A 20,506-nucleotide genomic window follows, 5' to 3' on the forward strand; every position below is an offset into this window, starting at 1 on the left:
AAGGTTATTGTATGGAGATGGTTGTAAGTTACCTTTCTTTAAAGAAGACCAACAAGGAAACTGCCTTCACAGATTTAGGGCAAGATAAGATTTTTTTGAAGACATAGATAGTAATTTGGGAGTACGTCCTTAAATTTGGATAGCAGACCGTTTAATTGCAGTGAAATTGAAAAAATAAATTACAAAGTTCTAACAAGGTGATAAAAGAAAGGAAAAACTTGTTGTCAGGAAAAGCCTGCTGACAAAGTGACATATTTTCTAGTTCGCTAGGAATACAAAACAAGAAAAACATATCTGGAATAAATGAAGAGACATAAAACGTGCTGTTAGTTGTAATAAAACTCAGACCATTGTTTTCCCATGACATAATCAATATAGTTAGACACTACTTCTGTTCCCACATATTTGTATTTTAAGAGCTGGGAGTGTTATGTAATGTTCTGTTAATGATCAAAGCACAAAGTTGTAAAGAAAATAGAAGTTCCAACAACATGCTGTAATCGTTGGTCATTGGTGAAAGATCATTGGAGTACGGAAATGTTTCTGAATACTACCAGTCTCTAGACAGTGTTCTCTCCTTACAATCACTCCATCACTAGAATTTGAGCTATTTGGGGTGTGGAACTACATTGTAAAATATGTTCCAGAGCCCAGAAGATGACCTAGTTCCTAAGACGAAAGCTGGGCATAATAAAAAATCACAACTGAAGTTGGCATTATTCTTCCTACCAATTATCATTAAAGTAATTTACTGCATAAAATTTCCAATTTTTAGAATTAGACGTAACGGACCCTTGTGCTGGCAATTAGATAATTAAATTTATTCTAAAATAGTTCCATTAGAATGTATTGTGCAATTTAAGGTAACCACTATTCGGTAAAAATTCTAGTTTACAAGAAAACCCAACTAAATAGGTAGTGCTAAGAGAAAGTCGTGTGAGTGTGCTCGTTAGATTTATTCTAAAATAGTTCCATTAGAATGTATTGTGCAATTTAAGGTAACCACTATTCGGTAAACATTCTAGTTTACAAGAAAACCCAACTATAAAGGTAGTGCTAAGAGAAAGTCGTGTGAGTGTGCTCATTAGATTTATTCTAAAATAGCTCCATTAGAACGTATTGTGCAATTTAAGGTAACCACTATTCGGTAAACATTCTAGTTTACAAGAAAACCCAACTATATAGGTAGATGTAGGAAAAAGTCGTGTGAGTGTGCCCATTAGATGTTAAATATTAAATAAAAAATTAAATAAGTTAATAGACAACTAAGCCGACAATTGCCGACTAAAACCGATCACATTCGGCTTGTTAGAAATATAAATGTAAGAAAGTCGTGTGAGTGTGCACATCAGATGTTAAATATTAAATAAAAAATTAAAGATTAATAAATCAACTAAGCGAAAATTACCGACAAAAACCGATCGTATTCGGCTAGTTAAAGAGAAAAGAGAGAGAATAGTGATAAAAAAATCCCGGCTAAGGCAGGTTGGGTTACAGATCCAGTAATTCCTAGAATCGCGGTTCTCTAACCCAACGTGCCTTGATGACATAGGTTTGGCCTGACTTTTCTCATCTAAAGTGAGTTTATCCGCTATATCTCAGGAACGGAAAGTCGCAGACGTTTCAAATTTCATATTTAGTTTAAGTGACGTTATGGGAAGCGACAATAAATTTTTAGACAAAATAGCTCCACCGGAAGTTCCACTTTACTGAATAGATTTTTCACTTTTTTAACTTTTTCTCAAAAACCGCTTCTTGGATTTTCTCCAAACTTGGTATAATTATAGCTCTCAAATAGTTTTCTGTAATACTTCGATTAAGGGCACTTTTGGTGGAGGGGGTGGAGGGTAAGTTCGGTAGAACGCCAGATTTCTGTAACATATGGACTTCACTGAACGAATATTTTGTAAATAAAAATGGCGACTATACGGGTCTGTAACATCTAATAAATTGTACAGAAAATTAATGAAAATTGAATGCAATAAAAGTATTTAATGATATCAATTGTAATAAAATGTCAAACATACGCTTTTTCGAACAGTTCTATACAAGAGAATTACGAACTAGAGTATGAATGATATGTTGGATAGGATTTGAGCATCTTTTATCGTTTAATCAACCCTTATAATTAACATTTTAAACTATAAGTTTTTGTTAAGATTTTTGTACCTTTTGGATAGTTCTATTTATAGTTTCATAGTCCTATTTCGAACAATATTTACACATCATTCACATCTCTACATACGATCTCCCTGCGTAAAGTTTAATATAAAAAAATTACTCTTGTAAACGAGAATATGCCCTATATTTTAAAGAAAATTTGGAAATTTAATCTTTTATAGTAAAAGCGAAAAAGAAATTGTCCAAGTAGTGTGTTTTTCAACGTTACGCACTTCAGTGCAGTTTTTGACGATCAACTCTTATACAACTGTTCTGCTGGTCAGTTTAAATATAAGTACAAAATAATAAATATTAAAATAATTTTTCCAATAAATTTTTAAAGTTTTTTACAGTCATCATAGAGCACCCTGCACAAAATAGAACCTCTCATTACACACCAGCCATTTCTATTTTCTTCTAGCGATAATTACATGTGAATAATGTGTGGACAGCATTCATACATCATAATGAATAAATTTTAATGTCAACAGAGACGAGTTATCTGAAACGGAGAAATGGAAGTCGTAAACTCCGAAGAGTTTGTTGTGTACAGACATACAAAATATAAATAGATAGCAAAGAACTGATATTATAACAGACGGTCTGTCTACTGGCCACTGTTACAAGCGACTATAACAGATAAACTAACCTTAATTGACACAGATAGTACACAGTGGGTAATAGGGTACACCGGACACGAGCTGGTACATCACAAAACTATATTACAAATCTGTCGCCCTCTTGCCATTTAGTTCACTATTGTTAGTTTTTGTTCTTGTTCTCTAAAATAATTCACTAATTTACAACAACTACAATATAAATTGTTCTTTTACATGAAACTAATTTATTTTAAAAGAGCTATAAAAGTAAAGATGGCTTACTTTTAAAAGACTAATAGCGTGCCCGATTCCTCTGTTATCTCTACAACCATTTTAACTGTTTTTATATCGAACTGCCCATTATTCTTAAATGATACTTTAGCGGTGAATCAACTCCCACCCATTCGTCTTTAGAATGTTCTAATCAGAATTCTGCTACAAATTTTTTAATTAAATGTGACTGATACAAGTGTACGTAACGTTTATCATCAAAATTCGCAGTATATCTAATGTCTAATTATTTTCTAAATTAACTTACTGATTAACGCAGTTTCACACAAATTTTTACAAAATGTCAATTAAGAAAAAGTACGTCTCTAAAATCATTTTTCATCGTACTTACTTTTAAAACAATTTAAGGTAAATTAAATTAAGAAGAACGAGTGTTTAAATAAAAATAAATAAATCCCATTACAAACGACTTTAAATTAAATAATTTCAATTATTTGTTCCAAATACTCTTAATTTCAGTTTTTTTTTTATGCCCAGAGCTTTTTCTGTTTATCGGCGGCTTTCCAGTCAGTTGGATTCGAACCCGGGATTTCGAATTGGAATCTAGTATACGCAAACTGAGTTAATTTCATCCTTCTTCATTTCATATTTAATAATATCATATTAATAGTTTTCAAATTAAAATTACATTTATTGAACACAGCCATACTAGCCACAGCCACAAGTACACATCCTTCATCAGCTTCATACAAGTTACAGAGACACTTACATAAAATAGAATCCTGGGCAAAGAAGTGGCGAATTAAAATGAACCCACAGAAATGCCAGCATGCCATGTTTACTCTCCGGCGGAGCTCCTATCCACCTGTCCTCTTCAACAGCAATCCTCTTCCTTGTACAAATCTGGGTGCGCTACCTTGGGCTCTACATAGACTTTGCGACTTACGTGGAACCCACACGCTAGACTTAAAAGACAAGCAATGACAAAAAAAAAACGTGCGAAACTGCTTTACAGACTACTTGAACAACGCTCCAAATTGCCCATAGAACTCAAACGCTCAAAACAATGTGGATCTACGGACTAGAGTTGTGGGGTTCAGCCAAACCTACAAACATACGGACAGTACAAACATTTCAGTCAAAACTCCTCCGACAGATAGCTGACGCTCCTTTCTACGGTGACTAACCTCACTCTTCACTACGACCTCAACATCCCCTTCTTACACCAACTCGCCCAGACTAAATACCAAAAGTTCCATACTACTCTCTCGACTAACTCTAATCCTCTTGTACTGTCTCTAGCTTCCTCTGACATTCCTGACAATACTCCTCGCCGACTGAATCGCCAATGGCCCCCCCCCCGACTTCCTCGCAGTCTGAAGGCCTAAACGTCATTCTTCTCCTGTGTGAGTGCTACCGCTGGGTAGTTTCTCTCCTCCTGCACCAATTCATCATTCTCATCATATTTACTGATTGTATATATGTATACAGATTGTAAATTACTAAATAAATTAAAAAAAAGAAAAAATTATTGAATTGTGAATGAAATTGGCAATATTCTTGCTTCTTTTTATCCTTAATTTCGGTTTTATTATATTTAGTATAGGCAACTTAATTGCAGGATGTTTTATTGCACTTAAGATTAATTCAAGCTAATTGGGTATGGCAGTAAATGAAAGTATTGCGAGTGATCGTTGCTTTTTTCGGGCGCATCGACTACTGCAGTCACTAGCGCCTTGTTTGTTGTGGAGAAAATCGCGTACAAATTTCATTTGACTGTAATCAATATTACTGCTAGCGCTGTAGAGCTACAGTAAGAAAGAAATGAGACAAAGCTAAATCATTAGAACATCGTAGCTTTCCGAATGTTATTTATTATTAAGGCTGATATTGAAACGTTGAACATTATAGAAGTTTTAAACGGGACCGCTCGCACCAAAAGCGAGAAGTTAGATCGATGGAGAGATCTCAAGAAATCAATAAAATATTTTGTTTTCAAAACATAAGCCACAAAATGAATCATTAAACATCCAATGAAGTTGGGCTGTTAGCAAAACAGCTGTGAAGTGGGTTTAAAAGATGTAAAGCAAATATATACACGAAAAATGCTATAAATAAAATAAAAAGAATAGTCTAGATGTTAAAGAGACGGCGATATAATTGGCACTAGTCCCAAATTCAAAAAGGAATCATTAGGAAAACCAAAATAATATTGGTTAGCCAACAAAGTTTATGTTGTGATAGTGTGTAGGTGTGATGTATACGTTAGAATGGTAATTACGTAACAACATCCTTGTGGCTACACACTACTGTCATGTATACTAACAGAATATGACTCACATCTTGCATGCACTCTTGTATGTTTCTCTTTATGATAATACGTGACTTGATTAAGTAATTATCTAATGTGATATCTTAAGAATCATTCTGCTTGTCTTCTGGAGAGACTGTGAGACGACTCTACGCTTCTCTTTGCTTTTGTTACATCTGTAATACGCAGTTGTTTGTGCTGTTCTCCAGTATACGAACGTTAAGTTGTTTTAATGTGGATATCCAGTTACTATTCTTCAGTAGGGATAGACCCAGCCCACTACAATGATGATTAATCTCCCAGGTTTATTTGAGTATTGGATCAAACACGAATGGCATGGTCCCAAAATACAACTTGGAGCAACAGTGGACAGAATAGACCAAAGAACCACCTGCAATTTCAAGTGACAACTTAGGGATGGTGCTAGTATTATAAAGCCAACAATTAAATGATTCCCAAACTCTACCAGTAGTGAAAGTTGCCCGCTACTTTTGGGCTTTACTTAGACCGAAGACTTTCTTGGAAATCCCCACACTAGACTTAAAAGATCTGAACTAAACGGATGCTATCGACAACTTAAAAAGACTCTTAGACGATAGATCTAAACTCTCTCTAGACAACTAAAGACTGATTTATACCACTATTTTAAAACCCATTTGGGCAAACGGAATAGAACAGTTTAACCAAACGCTCCAATCTCCAAAGGATTCAATCTCTTCAATCTAAAACACTTCGAACTATGGGAAACGCTCCATTTACTATACATACAGATTATAACATTCATTTTAACCCACAAATAGCTAAAACATGATACAGGTAACTACACTTCAGCCTGCTATCACACGCAAATCCTGTATCCCAAAATCTTTCTTCAAGAACTCTTTCTGAACTAACCCGGACAAGACGTCTTAAAAGACAATGGCCTCATGATCTCCTCTCAAGTGAAGAGAGTGATTAATAGTCTCAAGTTTTTTAGTGTTACCATTAGGTAACTTCTCCACTCGTTTGTATCTACCATTCACTTCTACCATAGTTACTAACAGCGCCAACGCGCTGATTGTAGCACAAATAAAAGCCAAAAAAAAATATTCCCTTAATTTTTTTGGTGTTCTACTGCGATCTGTATTTGCATCTATTGCGCTAGTTACTGGCAACCGATCCTTCCTCCAAATCGCCACCGAAGATACATCCCAATCATAAATACAAAGTCTCAACTAAAATCTACATGTACTCTGCTCTTATCTTCAGCCTGTTACAGAAGTGGAAGAATGTAATTAAAAGATGCAAAGAATTCGGCAATTCTAAATCAAAGAACCTCAGAACTGCACTGATATACAACGCAATATCCAACTCCATAGGGACCAGAAGATGTCTTACCATTTAGGAGAATGTTTTTTACAAAATTTCAAAAAATTATTGCGCCAAATTTTACGAGTTGAGCATTAATATATTTTAGAAAATAAGACCACGATTATCAGCAACTTGAAGGCATTTTGTAGATTTTCGTACTTCAAATTTTCACATGTTAAAATTGTTTCCTTTGATATGAATTAGTTTAAGCAATTGTGTATTAAAAGAGAAACCATTGGTTTGTTGAAGCTTAGCTTCCCTATCCAATTACTGGGGTTATACTTAAAACAATCAAGGAAAACATTTTGTAACTATGATCTCGTAATCAAATAAATGAATAAAGAAATGCGCTTAACCCTTCTTTTTTCTGTATTATACAAACACAAACTAGCCCTATAAATATAATCATAAAAAAGACAAGATAGAACATAGAGTTGACAATCTAGCTGAACAAAGGACTGTACAAGTGCAAGGCGATTATGATGAATGGAAGGAGCAATAAGGACAACCATTGTAAAGGATCTAGAGGAGTGTGATGGACTGGAAGTCACCGGAGCGAATCTTTACACCAGTTCCGCTAGAGTCTCCCTTCTACCCACTTGGTACGTTCAACTCCACTACCTGGCAGCATAGTTCGATAATAACCTGTATTTCACCAAAACATTTTTCTTATATCTTTATTTTATAAAAAAATTTTTATTTTAGAACTAAATTAGAGCATTTTTAGAAAAGACATTGTCGCTAATGGATGCTTCAGAATCAAGAGATACTCCCGAAGAATAGATGTCACCATATCCAGAAAAGTTAAGTAAAATAATCGCCTATTTTTTTCAGGTGGAGCAGAATCACATTCACCAATCAAAACTAATCTTTCATTCTCATTCCTTAAAATCGTGTTTATTTTCCCTAAAATAGTAATACGCTCACTAACATATCCTATTTAGGACAGGGAGATATTTAGGAGGCCATGATATTTGGAACTGTTTTAGTTAACGCTTATTATCGATAACGTTCAAACGATTTAGGTTCTATCTTAATTACTACAGGAGCTAGACTACAAAAATTAGAAGAGAAATGGTTAATGGGAAACAGTAATTTTACGAATAGGATTTCTAGGATTTTGAACTTTCCACAGTAACATTTTAATTTAACTGCAATAATTGCAATTGCAAAAACTTATAAACACTAATTGCATGATTAAAATAAAATTGTTGTTACTTAATGGTTGTATGTAGTTTATTTTGCAGTTATGTTTATTACTGTTTAAAAACATTAAATTAAATAAAAAATAACTATCAAACAATGGCTTCTTATCTCATTACCATAGTGTACTATATTTATGGTGTGCACATATAAATTGTGCAAAAAAAATATGTAAGTTTGGGCACTGTTATTAAACCATTATCTACTTTTATAACGGAAACAACTAAACCAGGGGTTCCCAACCTGAGGGGTTCTAGACGATATTCTACGGGGTGCGAGAAAAGTCCAGGTAAATAATAGGATATTATTATCATCCAAAAATATTTTTCATTATTGTATTATTATCTTGCACATATTTCAAGGAAAATAACATTTTTTTGTAAAATATACTTTCTTTGTTATATACTCCATGTGTTTTTTTGTTATATTTATCCTTGAGCAAAATTTCAGGGGCTGTGAGGTTCGAGTGAAATTTCTTTAGAGGTACTGAGCGAAACCAATAACATTTCTTGGAGCCAATGAAACAAGTCCTTCTCTACCAATCGATAAGTTTGGGAACACACTTCTTGCTTGCCAAATAACTATTTGCCTTTTAACTCTCCTTACAACCAACACTCTTATTAAAAAAATTTCTAGAGGACTTCTAAGGAAGGAAGAACTGGTGCAACGGTATACTTTGACTTGGTGATGCTTACTGGGGGTAAATAGACCATTGTTTTCAAGGCCGAGGTTTAATGTGTTTTTGGACGTACGGAATCGCTACTTTCTGGTAAGGGATTTGCTTTTGTTCAGCCAAGCTGCATTGGAAGCTTTGAATTTTAGTCGTTTTGACTTCCCTACTGAAGTTAGGATGTTATAAAAGACTGGAGGAGCTGGATGCTTTTTAAAGATGTTCTTCTAGTCATATTTCGGACAGATATGGAAGTTGCCCAAATCAGGATTAAAGCTACCCCCCTCCAAATTGGTCCTTAACCGGATATTGGCTTGTCGGGTTTCCAGGAGCCTACACGGCTACAAAGCATTCATTCTTATGGATAAGCTCCATCGACTGTCAGCAGTGCGAAATGTGGATTCGTGGCTCTTCTAGAGATGTAAGTAAGATCCTCTAACGTACCTCTTTCTCTCTCTCTCTCGACAAACTTTAGGCTCCCTCAATAAACATTTTTGGCTTAAAAAGCCCCCTTTTACAAAACGGAGATAGTGCTCAAACTCTGTAAAGTTTGTGAGATTTATAGTGTGAAGAAGACGAATAATTTGGGCCATTCGTCGGAAGAGGTTGACGGAGTAGGCGCTGGGCTGTTTCCCTCAAGTTTAAAGACCTGTTTCTCGATTTGATGGGACAGATTTGAATCTTAACTCTGTAAGACTCAAAAGACTCAATGTCTTTTCGTCCAAAACTCGGCTTTGTTAGTCTTCTTCTTTATATTAAGAATAGATATGTACATATAGAAACAGAAAGTCTTGGAGTACCGTGCTTTAGAGTGACGAAGCAGGCGCGCTACCCAAAGATTTTCTCTTTATAGTAACTACTACTTGTAGCCCCATGACAGATCGTTGTTGGCGGCGACAGAACACAGTACGGAGCTTGCCAGTGCGCTGAAAAGGCTCCTGACACTTATGGACCTTAAATAACAATTACCATACCTGAATGAAAGCCACCAAAAGAACACCTTCCAACAATTAAACAAATTAAATAAAAATAAAAACCCTCGAAATTTACTACGAACAAAATGTTAAAATAGATAATGAAAACAAGGAATTTCTTACAACCAGTGGTATGTTAAAGCAGTATTATTAGATAATGGAGAGGACAGTTAAATCTAAAAGAAAACCGGTTTAGATCTATGGTCACTGTTACTACGTAAAGAATGTTAATCTAAGACTTGAAACAGAAATACGTTCAATTTGACCTTACCCATTGTAAATGTTAAGAATTTATACTAATTACTGTACAAATATTCGGAATTTTAAAGGTTAAATTTTAAATGATTTAAATACCTTTAAAATAAAGTAATAAAAAGAAATTTATATTAAATGTTGTAATAGTTTAAGAATAAAAATATACGAGGGTCGTTTGAAAAGTCCGTGCAAAGTCAGAGAGATAACACTACTGGCGCGTATAGAGGTTATGTTCAGTTAGTAGCATCTCTTGGAAGAACACACACCAAGTTTCAGCCAGATCGGTCTATTTCTTTGTGTTTGGCATTCGTTTGAATCGAGGAAGTCGAGTGATTTTCAAAAATGGACGAAAAAGAATTTCGTGTGTTGATTAAACACTACTTTATGAAAGGCAAAACGCCTCAGGAGACTAAAGAGAAGCTTGATAAACATTATGGTGACTCTGCACCTTCGATTAGAACAGTTTATAAGTGGTTTCAAAATTTTCGGAGTGGCCATATGGGCACAAGTGACGCTGAACCTTCTGGACGCCCTGTTGAGGTTACTACTCCAGAAATCATTGATAAAATCCATGATATGGTGATGGATGACAGAAGAGTGAAGGTGCGTGAGATTGCTAGTGCTGTGGGCATCTCGAATGAACGGGTACATAATATTTTGCATCAACATTTGGACATGACAAAGCTATCCGCAAGATGGGTGCCGCGATTGCTCACGCTTGACCAAAAACGAAATCGTGTGAAGTGTTGCAAGGACGGTTTGCAGCTGTTCCAGAAGAATCCGCAGGACTTTAAGCGTCGTTTCGTCACTCTGGATGAAACATGGATACATCACTACACTCCTGAATCTAAACAATGGGTTACCAAGGGGGAATCTGCGCCAAAAAAGGCGAAGACCGTTCCTTCGGCCGGAAAGATTATGGCGACTGTCTTTTGGGATTCGCAAGGAATAATCCTCATCGACTATCTGGAAAAGGGTAAAACTATTACAGGTGCATATTATTCATCGTTATTGGACCGTTTGAAAACCGAGCTGCAAGAAAAACGCCCACGATTGGCCCACAAAAAAGTCCTTTTACCATCACGACAACGCACCAGCTCACACCTCAGCAGTTGTGGTCGCAAAATTAATGGAAATAGGGTTCCAACTCGTTTCACATCCCCCCTATTCTCCAGACTTGGCTCCCTCGGACTACTATTTGTTCCCCAATATGAAGAAATGTCTGGCGGGAAAAAGATTTTATTCAAACGAGGAGGTGATTGCAGAAACGAATGGCTATTTTTCAGACTTGGACAAATCCTATTCGGAAGGGATCAACAAACTAGAGCAGCGTTGGACGAAGTGTATAAGCCTAAAAGGAGACTATTTGAAAAATAAAAAAGGTTTTCCCCAAAATATTAAGTAGTTTTTATTTTTGCACGGACTTTTCAAACGACCCTCGTACATACAAAAACAGAAAATCTTGTGCTTGAAAAGCAATAAAATGGGAGAAATGGTTCTTTACTATGATCAGCGCGCTTTGATCTTAAGTATGATCACCAAGCATTGCTTAATTAACTTCTGATAAGTATCAAGAGGCAAATTTTAGGAGTTAAGTGTAAAAAAAAAATCATTGATAAACGTTTCTTGAGACAGTCAAGAATGCAACAAATCCCCCACAAATTGCAGTTCCACTTGTCAGAGAACCGATATTCATCAAGGTGAACAACCCAGCATTGTTTAATTACTTGTAACTTTGGGAAAACTAGAACGGCATTTCCTTAATAAATAAATAAAAAATAATAATAATAAAAAAGCAACCCTAACCATCAAAATACAGCTTGGAAGGAAAAAATATTTAATAAATATAATTGACATAAATAATTGACCTCAATTCTTTATTCCCACTTCAGTTAAAATAAAATAGTTTGGAGCACTAAAAGAAAGAATGAAAACTGAAGAAGTAAAAAAAGGATAACTAGATCACCGGCTGACAATGGTAGGATGTGAAATTCCCTCCCGTCAGCAATTATTATATGGCACCTAATACTAGAGAACAAAATAATAAAAAAATACAAAAGAATGTTAATTAAGTAGAATTATTAAGGAAAAGTAGGTTGCAATGTATATGTCCGGTTTGGATAACAATGAATAATTAAAAAAAAAACAATATTTTAGCTCTAGATTTGATATTTAGGGTGTAAATGGTTTGGTTTTTTTGTAATATAAAAATCAAGTCTTTTTACTAAAAAATACTAAAGAGGCTCAACTAACTGGTCTTCAACAAACAACCACTTCTGAGCCATCACAGCTACCGCAACAAACAAAATATCTTTTTTATTTATTTATTTAATCATTAATTAAAGTACAAAGTACATACAGGAGCGCTAAAAAATATATTCTAGCTCCTACAAAGTTATAGCATACAAAGTGTTCATTTTAAAGCGGCTCAAATGCATTTCATGGAGGAGGTGCCTCCTCTGGCTCGCAAGCCAGGTTAGCCAGGAGGTTATCAACTGCTCTCTGTACCTAAGGAGGCACCTTTGAAGGCACAGTACAAGCTTTCACAAGTTGAGTAAAGTGCATTATTTGATAAATTAACATGAAAGAAATTGATCACTTAAATATGTGGCAGGAGGTTTCCAATTTTTTTTTGGCAATTAAACGCAACTCTCCCAAAGTTATCAAATAATTATTAAACCTTCTTGTTTGTAACAGATGTAAAATTATTTTTTTAGCCATTTTGTGTATGCTTGAGAACATCTAAAGCTCTTAATATTTGATTATTTCTTAGAAAAATCACTCGGAAAACGACTTATTTCCCGATATTAAGAAAAATACTAGCTTTACTGCCTTGGCAATATTTTTAGTAGAAAGAGGATGAAAAAAGACATAAAAATGACCTATCACGTGCACTTCTATCTCTTTGATAACAAGTTAAAAAATTGAAATATGATTAATAAATACCATATTTTGAAATGGCCTAGCACCTTTAATTTTGAAAATATCGAATTGCGGTTTCCGGTTTCTTTCATAACTTTTTATACTCTTTAAAACTGTTTATATGAAAATGGGGGTCAACTGCGAACACTCACTTTTGGTCGCGCGTCAGCCGCGTATGCGGGCAGGAATCTAAAATCAAGTCACATATTCTGAAACTAGAGATGGCGGGCAACAAATTTTTCCTCTATCATTTTTTCCTCAGACTAACCGTTAAAGCATGAAATGCATTTGAGCCGTCATAAAATGAACACCCTGTATATACTAGATGGAAAAATTTGTATAAAAACTTCTAAAGGATAAAATAAAAAGCTCAAGTCTAATTTATTTAAAGACTGAGTGTATGTTTAACTATTTTATGTTTGTATTGCGAGTTAATATCTATCATATCTTCCTATTTGGCTGTAAAGAGGTATGAGACTGTCTTGCGGTTTAGAGAAAAATCTGAGAGTTATTACTGTTTGTATAGCGTCTCGATATACTGGGTGAGTCGGTAGACAGTAAACAAAATATCTGCTATCAATCCCAGACTGGAACAATACATTCAATCCCTTTGCTTAAGCCACCAAAAATTTGCAAATGTCCGAACAAATCAAACAATGATCTTAAGAGGAAATAGACTTAAAATTGAAAGCTAGCGTTTTAGGAGCGGACGAGGGCTAAGAAATTGGAGACACTTCACTATTCAGGCAAACAAGGTGTTTTGATGATTCTCCTTTCTAAGAGCTAAATGTTCGCAGCTCTGAGAGGACTGATTGCAAAGAGAGAACACTTTCAGGGTGCCGGTCAGTGCTTTGCAAAGCTACGGGCGGGCATGAATGATCTCCAGTTGTTTTAAAGTAAATCAAATAATTAACTAATAATAATAAAGTTTGATAACTAATAAAAAAATAAAATAAAGTTTGAATACATCTATATAGCCAATAGCGAGCGCTGATTAAAACTGATTACCTAATGGTTGCAGCTAAATAAATACACATATCTAAATGAGTTTACAGTCATCATCAGAGACGTGAATTATGCGTTTATCTTTAAAGTAAAAAAAAAAAAATACAGATTTCTGTTTGGTTAATCTCTTAAAAGGAAGTCATTAAAGGAGATTTTTATTACAGAAAAACAAAGAGGAGAGACAAAAAAATTTCAAAGCAATGAACACGTAGTTTTGAAAGTGGAGAGAGAGGTTCTCTACAGTGTGGGAATTCCAGGCAGAGTGTTGGCCGACCCTGACAGAGAACAGCGTGCCAGGTAGAACCGCCACAGCTGCTGCTGCTGCTCCGCTATTCCACAGGCACTCGGCCAAGCCGAAGCTATTAGCGAACAATTTCCACGACACTTTACACGAAATATTTCTCTAAAACTGTGAAGTCCGTGCCGAATCATTTCCATCATTTTTATTCTTTATAAATTTATCACTTCTCCTGGCCAAGTCGGTTGGAAAAGTCTCAAGCTTATGTCTGTCTCCAGTATGCCATCTGCTGTAGCTAAGACTCTTTAATAATCTAGTAATTAGGCATAATAATTCCGTCAGCGAATGTGCAAATAATAAAAAATCTAATGTAAAATACAAACACCTACAAAGATGGTAAAACTATACGAAATACACTAATAACACATTAGAATTAAGCCCAAAGTTTCCCTCTCTCCGTGGTCTTCCGAAAAGCAATTTCCACGGATAGAAGTTTCAAGTAAAAATCTGTAAGTTCTGCGTTAAAAATTGTGGAAAACTTAAAAATATATACAGGAAATTCACATCACACTTTTGCAACATATTTAATAAATGTTTACTACTTTTAAAAGAGATCCTTTAAAAAAGTGAAAGTAAAGTGAAAAAATCTTTTAAGAGTGAAAAATAAAAGTTTTCGATCTATTGAAGAACATCCACAGAGTTAATGTGTAAAACAAGGAATCTAAAGCAAATAATTTTGAGGGGAAAAAATATAAAAAATTGATATACTTTGTTAGTAAAATTTACACTTCTTGTAGAATCTGTTTGCTAATTTACCGCCAAATCCTGTGATATGAGAAAACAAACCCCTTTTTCCGATTGTGGGAGACCCTCAAAACGTAATTTTGGGTAAAAATGGTGACCGAAATTGAATGATATCACCACCCAAATACTCTTCCTTCCTATGAATAGGCATAAAAAGCAAAAAATACCAAACGAACGTTAATAATTTTCATTTTGATGAAATGATATAAGTTCTAATGATTATAATTTTATTTTATTTCTTATATTGTTAATAAGATGTATTAATATGTTGTAGTCCTGTGGTTTAATATTCTAAATTGTTCGTATTGTTTTATTTGTAATATCCAGGCCCTGGAAGAAGGGCAATAAATTTGCCAGAAACGTTGGCAAAAAGACGGGAGTTATTTTTTGTTCTGGATCGATTCCTCGCTAAATTGAATCCTTAATATGATCTTAAAGAGTCGGGAAAAAAAAACTACCTTGAAATTCATTCAACTCACCAATAGTTCTACCTTTCTTACAACATGGGCATTTCCTTTTAATTTTCATAGATCGTCTACGTGTTAAAATCTTTGGCAAAACCTTCATTGTAATCGCATGATTTTTTGCATCACTAAACACTTCTCTTTTATTTTTTTTTTACTCAGAACACTTGAATACACTTTTTCTCGAATACACTTTATTAAAACATAAAAATATTTAACTGAGAATAAAGAAAACCAATATAAGAAATCATTTATATCACTCAAAAAAAAATCACAATTACCTTAGAACGAACACATATGCACATTCCACGTGACTATTAAGTGACCAACCAAGCCCCGGCCGGTTACAAGGGCAAATATGTTATAAAAGAGACCTAGGGTAATACTATTATTCTTACATACTACAAAAATTCTCTTAGGCCTTCCCTCCCCACCTCAAATTGGGTGTTACTAACGTTCACAAAGTATGCTAACCCTCCATAATTCTACTACCAAGGGTGAAAACATCAGCTGGTAAAATATACCGCTCTCTCTCAACCAAAAGCATCCCTTCCTAAAACTGTTTGGTTAAACAAAACTAATAAAAAAGAAACAAATTGCCGAACACAAAAACTCTTTGGTTCAAGGTTAAGTTTAGAATAAAATAAAAATGCCAAACTATCGCTTTAAAAAAAATTTTTCATTTAGTTTTCTAAGAAGGACTATAAACATTTATTTTTTTATCATTCTTACACAGCAATTAAAAAGACATCGTAATTAATTACAAATCTTAATGAATCACCCAATCACTTAATTGCAAATAAAGAGTTCCTATTCTTACTTCAGAGATAAACATAATTTCAAGATCTATAGCTCACCTTACGTCATGTAAGTATTAGGAATAGAAGTGATACTTTGGATGCCCGGAGTGACGCCAAAACCTCTTAAGGGTACGTTCACAACGGAACTGTGATTATAGATGATAGCAGAGATGATAACTGATAGAGTAAAATATAATCGCTGATTAGTGTGCACAACGGAGCTGTGATACATGCAACATGTCCGAGTAGTGAAGAAGAGCTTTTATGTTCAGCAGCAACGAAATGGTATATTTTAAAGAAAAAACGCTTTAGAAAATATCATGTACATCCCATAAATAAAAAACGAAGTACTTTGGGTGAATTTCACCATTTATATGAGGAACTTAGAAATTATCCGGATCGTTTTTTTGAATATATGAGGATGGGTCCCCCCCCCACATTCGACTATATTTAAAAAAAAAAAATAAGGTGGAAAAATTGTCATGGAAATCCTATAACCATAGAAGAAAAACTACTGATTACTCTTAGGTGAGTAATAGTTTTGTTGACAAAAAAACAAATAAATAGCCGGGGCAGGGGTGGCAAACTTTTGTCTTCTTGTCTCGCAGGACGTCTTCCTGCACTTTCTCGGGAGCCACTGCTTTCTAGGACGGGTGGGTCTGTGTCGGGATTGGCACCCTGGCACGTGTATGAATGGGCTGCGTGAATGTAAATAGATTTAGTATTGTAAATGAGTGAGAGGAATATAGAGTACTCCACCCAATGTATATATAGGAATATATCTATTAGGCTGATTGTATTTATTAGGATGATTGTATTTATTAGGATGATTGTAGTTATTAGGATGATTGTATTTATTAGGATGATTGTATTTATTAGGATGATTGTAGTTATTAGGACGATTGTATTTATTAGGATGATTGCATTTATTAGGATGAATGTAATTATTAGGATGATTGTATTTATTAGGATGATTGTATTTATTAGGATGATTGTATTTATTAGGATGATTGAATTTATTAGGATGATTGTAGTTATTAGGATGATTGTATTTATTAGGATGAATGTAATTATTAGGATGAGTGTATATACAAATTTTGTGTAAATAGGTTTTTTAAAATTTAGGTTAGATCTCTATGGGGTGCGAGGAATATCGAGTACTCCACCCCAACATTAGTTAGTTAGGTTAGAAGGAAATAGGAGTTAGGCCAACCGTTAGGTTTGTTTCGATCAGATTGACTAGGTGTAGGTTAGGCTGTGTAGTGAAGTGTCTATTCTACAGTATAGTTTAGGTGCAAAGGACCCTTGTTGTTGCGCACCTTACAAACCCCCCCCCCCCCAAAAAAAAATAAATAAATACACGTACAAATAAATGTAAGCACGATTTAAAAAACAAAATATTGTTTAAAAGTAAATAATAAAATAATAACCAAAAATAATGCCGTTTTTCACCAAATGTCTTGAAAAACAGAGGTATTTTGAACAGCAGTGAAATTTGAAGCTGCGATACTGGAGTTCGGCTAGCAGAAAAATGAAATATTTAATTCTATCATCTATGCTCGTTTATAGCAGCGCGTATGAGTCACTAGTCGCAGCTTCGTTGTGCACGCTCACATTCGAATGTATTATGTTTTTCTTTAAGCGCTGATGCATCACTCCTATCATCTCTGCTATCATCTATGCTCACAGCTCCGCAGTGAACGTACCCTAAGCTTGGTTAGTCCACGTTCCCCTTAAGGGATTAGAGTGATTTTTCATTTATTTTACTACCACTATCGATAACTTATCGATAAAAGCCGTAACTATTACACTAACATTAAAATACATCGCAAATCCACTCACCGAACAAAATAAAAGCAACATCTACCATCTCGAAGACAATGGCCGACCATCCTCCATACATACACACAGTTGCAATCTTTCTCTATGCACTTCTGTAGCATCGCACACACCATCCATCTGGGTATTTTAAGGCAGAGAGCTTCTCTTCTCTGTGGACAGCACTTCTTTTTTATCATTATCACAAAGTCGCAAATCAGCGATGTCGAGCTAACCACTTTCTTGACTTTAATGAGCTCTGGGTTAGTACCGGGACCTTTGTCAGGTCCCCCAGTTTGATAATAGCCATTGAAGATGTTTTATTCACAGATCTGGAGCTGACTTGTTCGGCCAAATTGTTACAAAGTGTTACACTAGCTATAATCTTACTTATAATCGTAGTTCATTTAATTTAACAAACTGCTCGGAAATACAACCTTTCATTTAACATACGATTGGCCACGGCAGTCTCTGCCTCATTTAAATTCAAAAATAAGGAGCACAAAATTTAATTAAACCTACTGGACTGACTGCACAGCCTTAAACCCAATAACGCAGAAAAAAAGAATATAAGAAAACACTGAATAGAGAGTTTAGCATCTTATTTTTGTTTAAACAGTTTTAACTGATCAAGTCATCATGTCTGCCAGTGGATCTACTTCCCTAACAAAAATATTTACAATATTCTATTCCTACACATTTTCAAACGATTGAAGTTTTTACATGCAAAGAATAGCAGGGATGCGTTAATGTGGAGCCAGGAGTTGTATGATCGCTGGTGAAAATTTATTAAAACTAATTACAGCTGTTAGTTGCTACATCACAGTGCACACTCAATGGCGGGAAGAACAACCCTGAATTGAGATTGCTCGTTGTATTCATCAATCTCTTCCAAAAATTAGGTATATTTAATTATTTAAATTGAAAATTAAAATCGCAAATATTTTCTTTTACCACTTATCAATTAGTATATTTTTCGCATTAACAATTCCCTCGAAGAGAGAAGATGGCGTTCGATTCCCTTGGGGTACAATGTTGACTAAACATCGTGGGAAGAGTAGGGTACTGAGTAAATTATGTTTAGCAGCGCCAGAGCTAAATGTTGATTAATAGGCGATTAATAGGGGTCTGTCACTGATTTAGTTTTAAAAGATTTGTGATCCTTAAACCCGAAAAATCCTTTCCGCCATATATCTCAATCAAATTTCTGTCCCAGCAGTTTCTCAAGTCCTGTTACCTGGGACTCCACCTGGATAAACGTTTGACATGGAACCTTCTTACTAGACTAAAACAAACTGAATTGAACCACATGTACAGAATGCTAACAAATTCCCTTTACAAAACAAACAAGAACTATACAATACTTTGCAGGCTCCAGAATGGACTTACGGACTTCAAATACTCGTATATGGAACTACGTATCAAACGCACAAACCTCAATCGAATTCAATCCTTACAGTCCAAAATTCTATGTACCAGTCAATGCTCCTTTCTACATTTCAAACCTCACCATCCATACCGACTTGAAAACCCTTCGTTTCCACCAAAGCCAAACTCTGTTACCTAAAATTTCATTCCAAACTATCTCCTCAATCAAATCCACTTATCCAAGGCTCTCTCTCAACCTCAAATCTTCCCACAAACCCTCCTGAGCGTTTGAAGCGCGCTGGCCGCGCGACCACCTGAATGCCTGACGTCGGCTATCCAGAGAGTCATTACTCCCGAACGCCTTATGGGCCTATTACGGTTGTCATCATCACTGCATGGATGGCCGCCGTTCAAGAAATCAAGTCAGTGTAAGTGCGATGACACTAAGTGAACGTTCATACTTATTGTACATACATCCTTTATACTTGAACTTTCTGTACAGTTGCAAAATTCTTACAATAATGAGAGAAACCCTTAGTGTAAATGCGGACAATTTTTACAGTTAAAAGTTTAAAAATAGAATGAGCAAGGAGACAAATGCCTAAAATAATTCTACTTTATTTAAAATAATAATCATCAGTTGCAAGATGGTACGACCGAAATAAGTCGTCTCTAATTACTGTAGTCTGTCTATTAAACCACTTTCCAAACAATAATATTACCAAATATTAATTATTTGGAGACTTTTTAATCAATAATTACACTTCTATCAACACACATCTATTTATATTGAAGATTATTGAACGTGTACAGCAGTGTGATCTTTATCAAATGCAGCTGCATTTTTTAGATTGCTAATTACTTGGCAGGTAACTAAATTTGCATAATTTGCAATTTGCACCCCCTAGCTAACTAGCCAACTTATTACAGCACCATTAAATTCAGAAGATGCCTTTTTTTTTAACCTACAACCATCGATCTAAAAATCCCTATTTTTTCAAGAACAATATTTCCAAATAAAAGTGATTGTTAATTAAACGCCTTGTACAATGAAAATTGATTGAACTCGTATCAAAGAAGATTAAATAAAGAAAAAAATTAAGCAAAATCTCACTTCTTTACAACCTACCTCTTTGCACTAAGAATTCTAAATTTACAAGTACCTATTACGTTAAACAGTTAGTGTGTTATTATACTGATTTAAAATGGATGCAAAAATAGAACCAAAACGGATAATACGTATTATGCGATTGTACGTTTTTATAAATATTATGTTCACATATCTGACTTTTACCCCTTTACATAAAGGGCAGAGTAAATAAAGGCAAGGCAGC

The 20,506-nt window shown here is 34.8% G+C and overlaps 1 protein-coding gene across 5 annotated transcripts in view; it reads right to left on the reverse strand.

Annotated features, from left to right (window-relative positions):
• The window catches only part of RhoGEF2 (Rho guanine nucleotide exchange factor 2), a 501,746-nt gene that overhangs the window by 443,427 nt on the left and 37,813 nt on the right, over window positions 1–20,506 (reverse strand). The window contains exon 1 of one of the 5 annotated variants that reach the window (XM_074130471.1): window positions 15,202–15,466. The exons of the other annotated variants lie outside the window; for them this stretch is intronic. Coding sequence (XP_073986572.1) covers window positions 15,202–15,289 — 88 coding nt within the window. The 5' untranslated portion in view covers window positions 15,290–15,466. Of the gene's footprint in view, window positions 1–15,201; window positions 15,467–20,506 lie in introns of those variants that run through there. 5 annotated transcript variants of the gene reach the window in all.

The sequence above is a fragment of the Rhodnius prolixus genome, unplaced genomic scaffold (assembly GCF_049639745.1).
Source record: "Rhodnius prolixus isolate KJV_2025 unplaced genomic scaffold, Rpr scaffold_4, whole genome shotgun sequence".
Taxonomy (NCBI): domain Eukaryota; kingdom Metazoa; phylum Arthropoda; class Insecta; order Hemiptera; family Reduviidae; genus Rhodnius; species Rhodnius prolixus.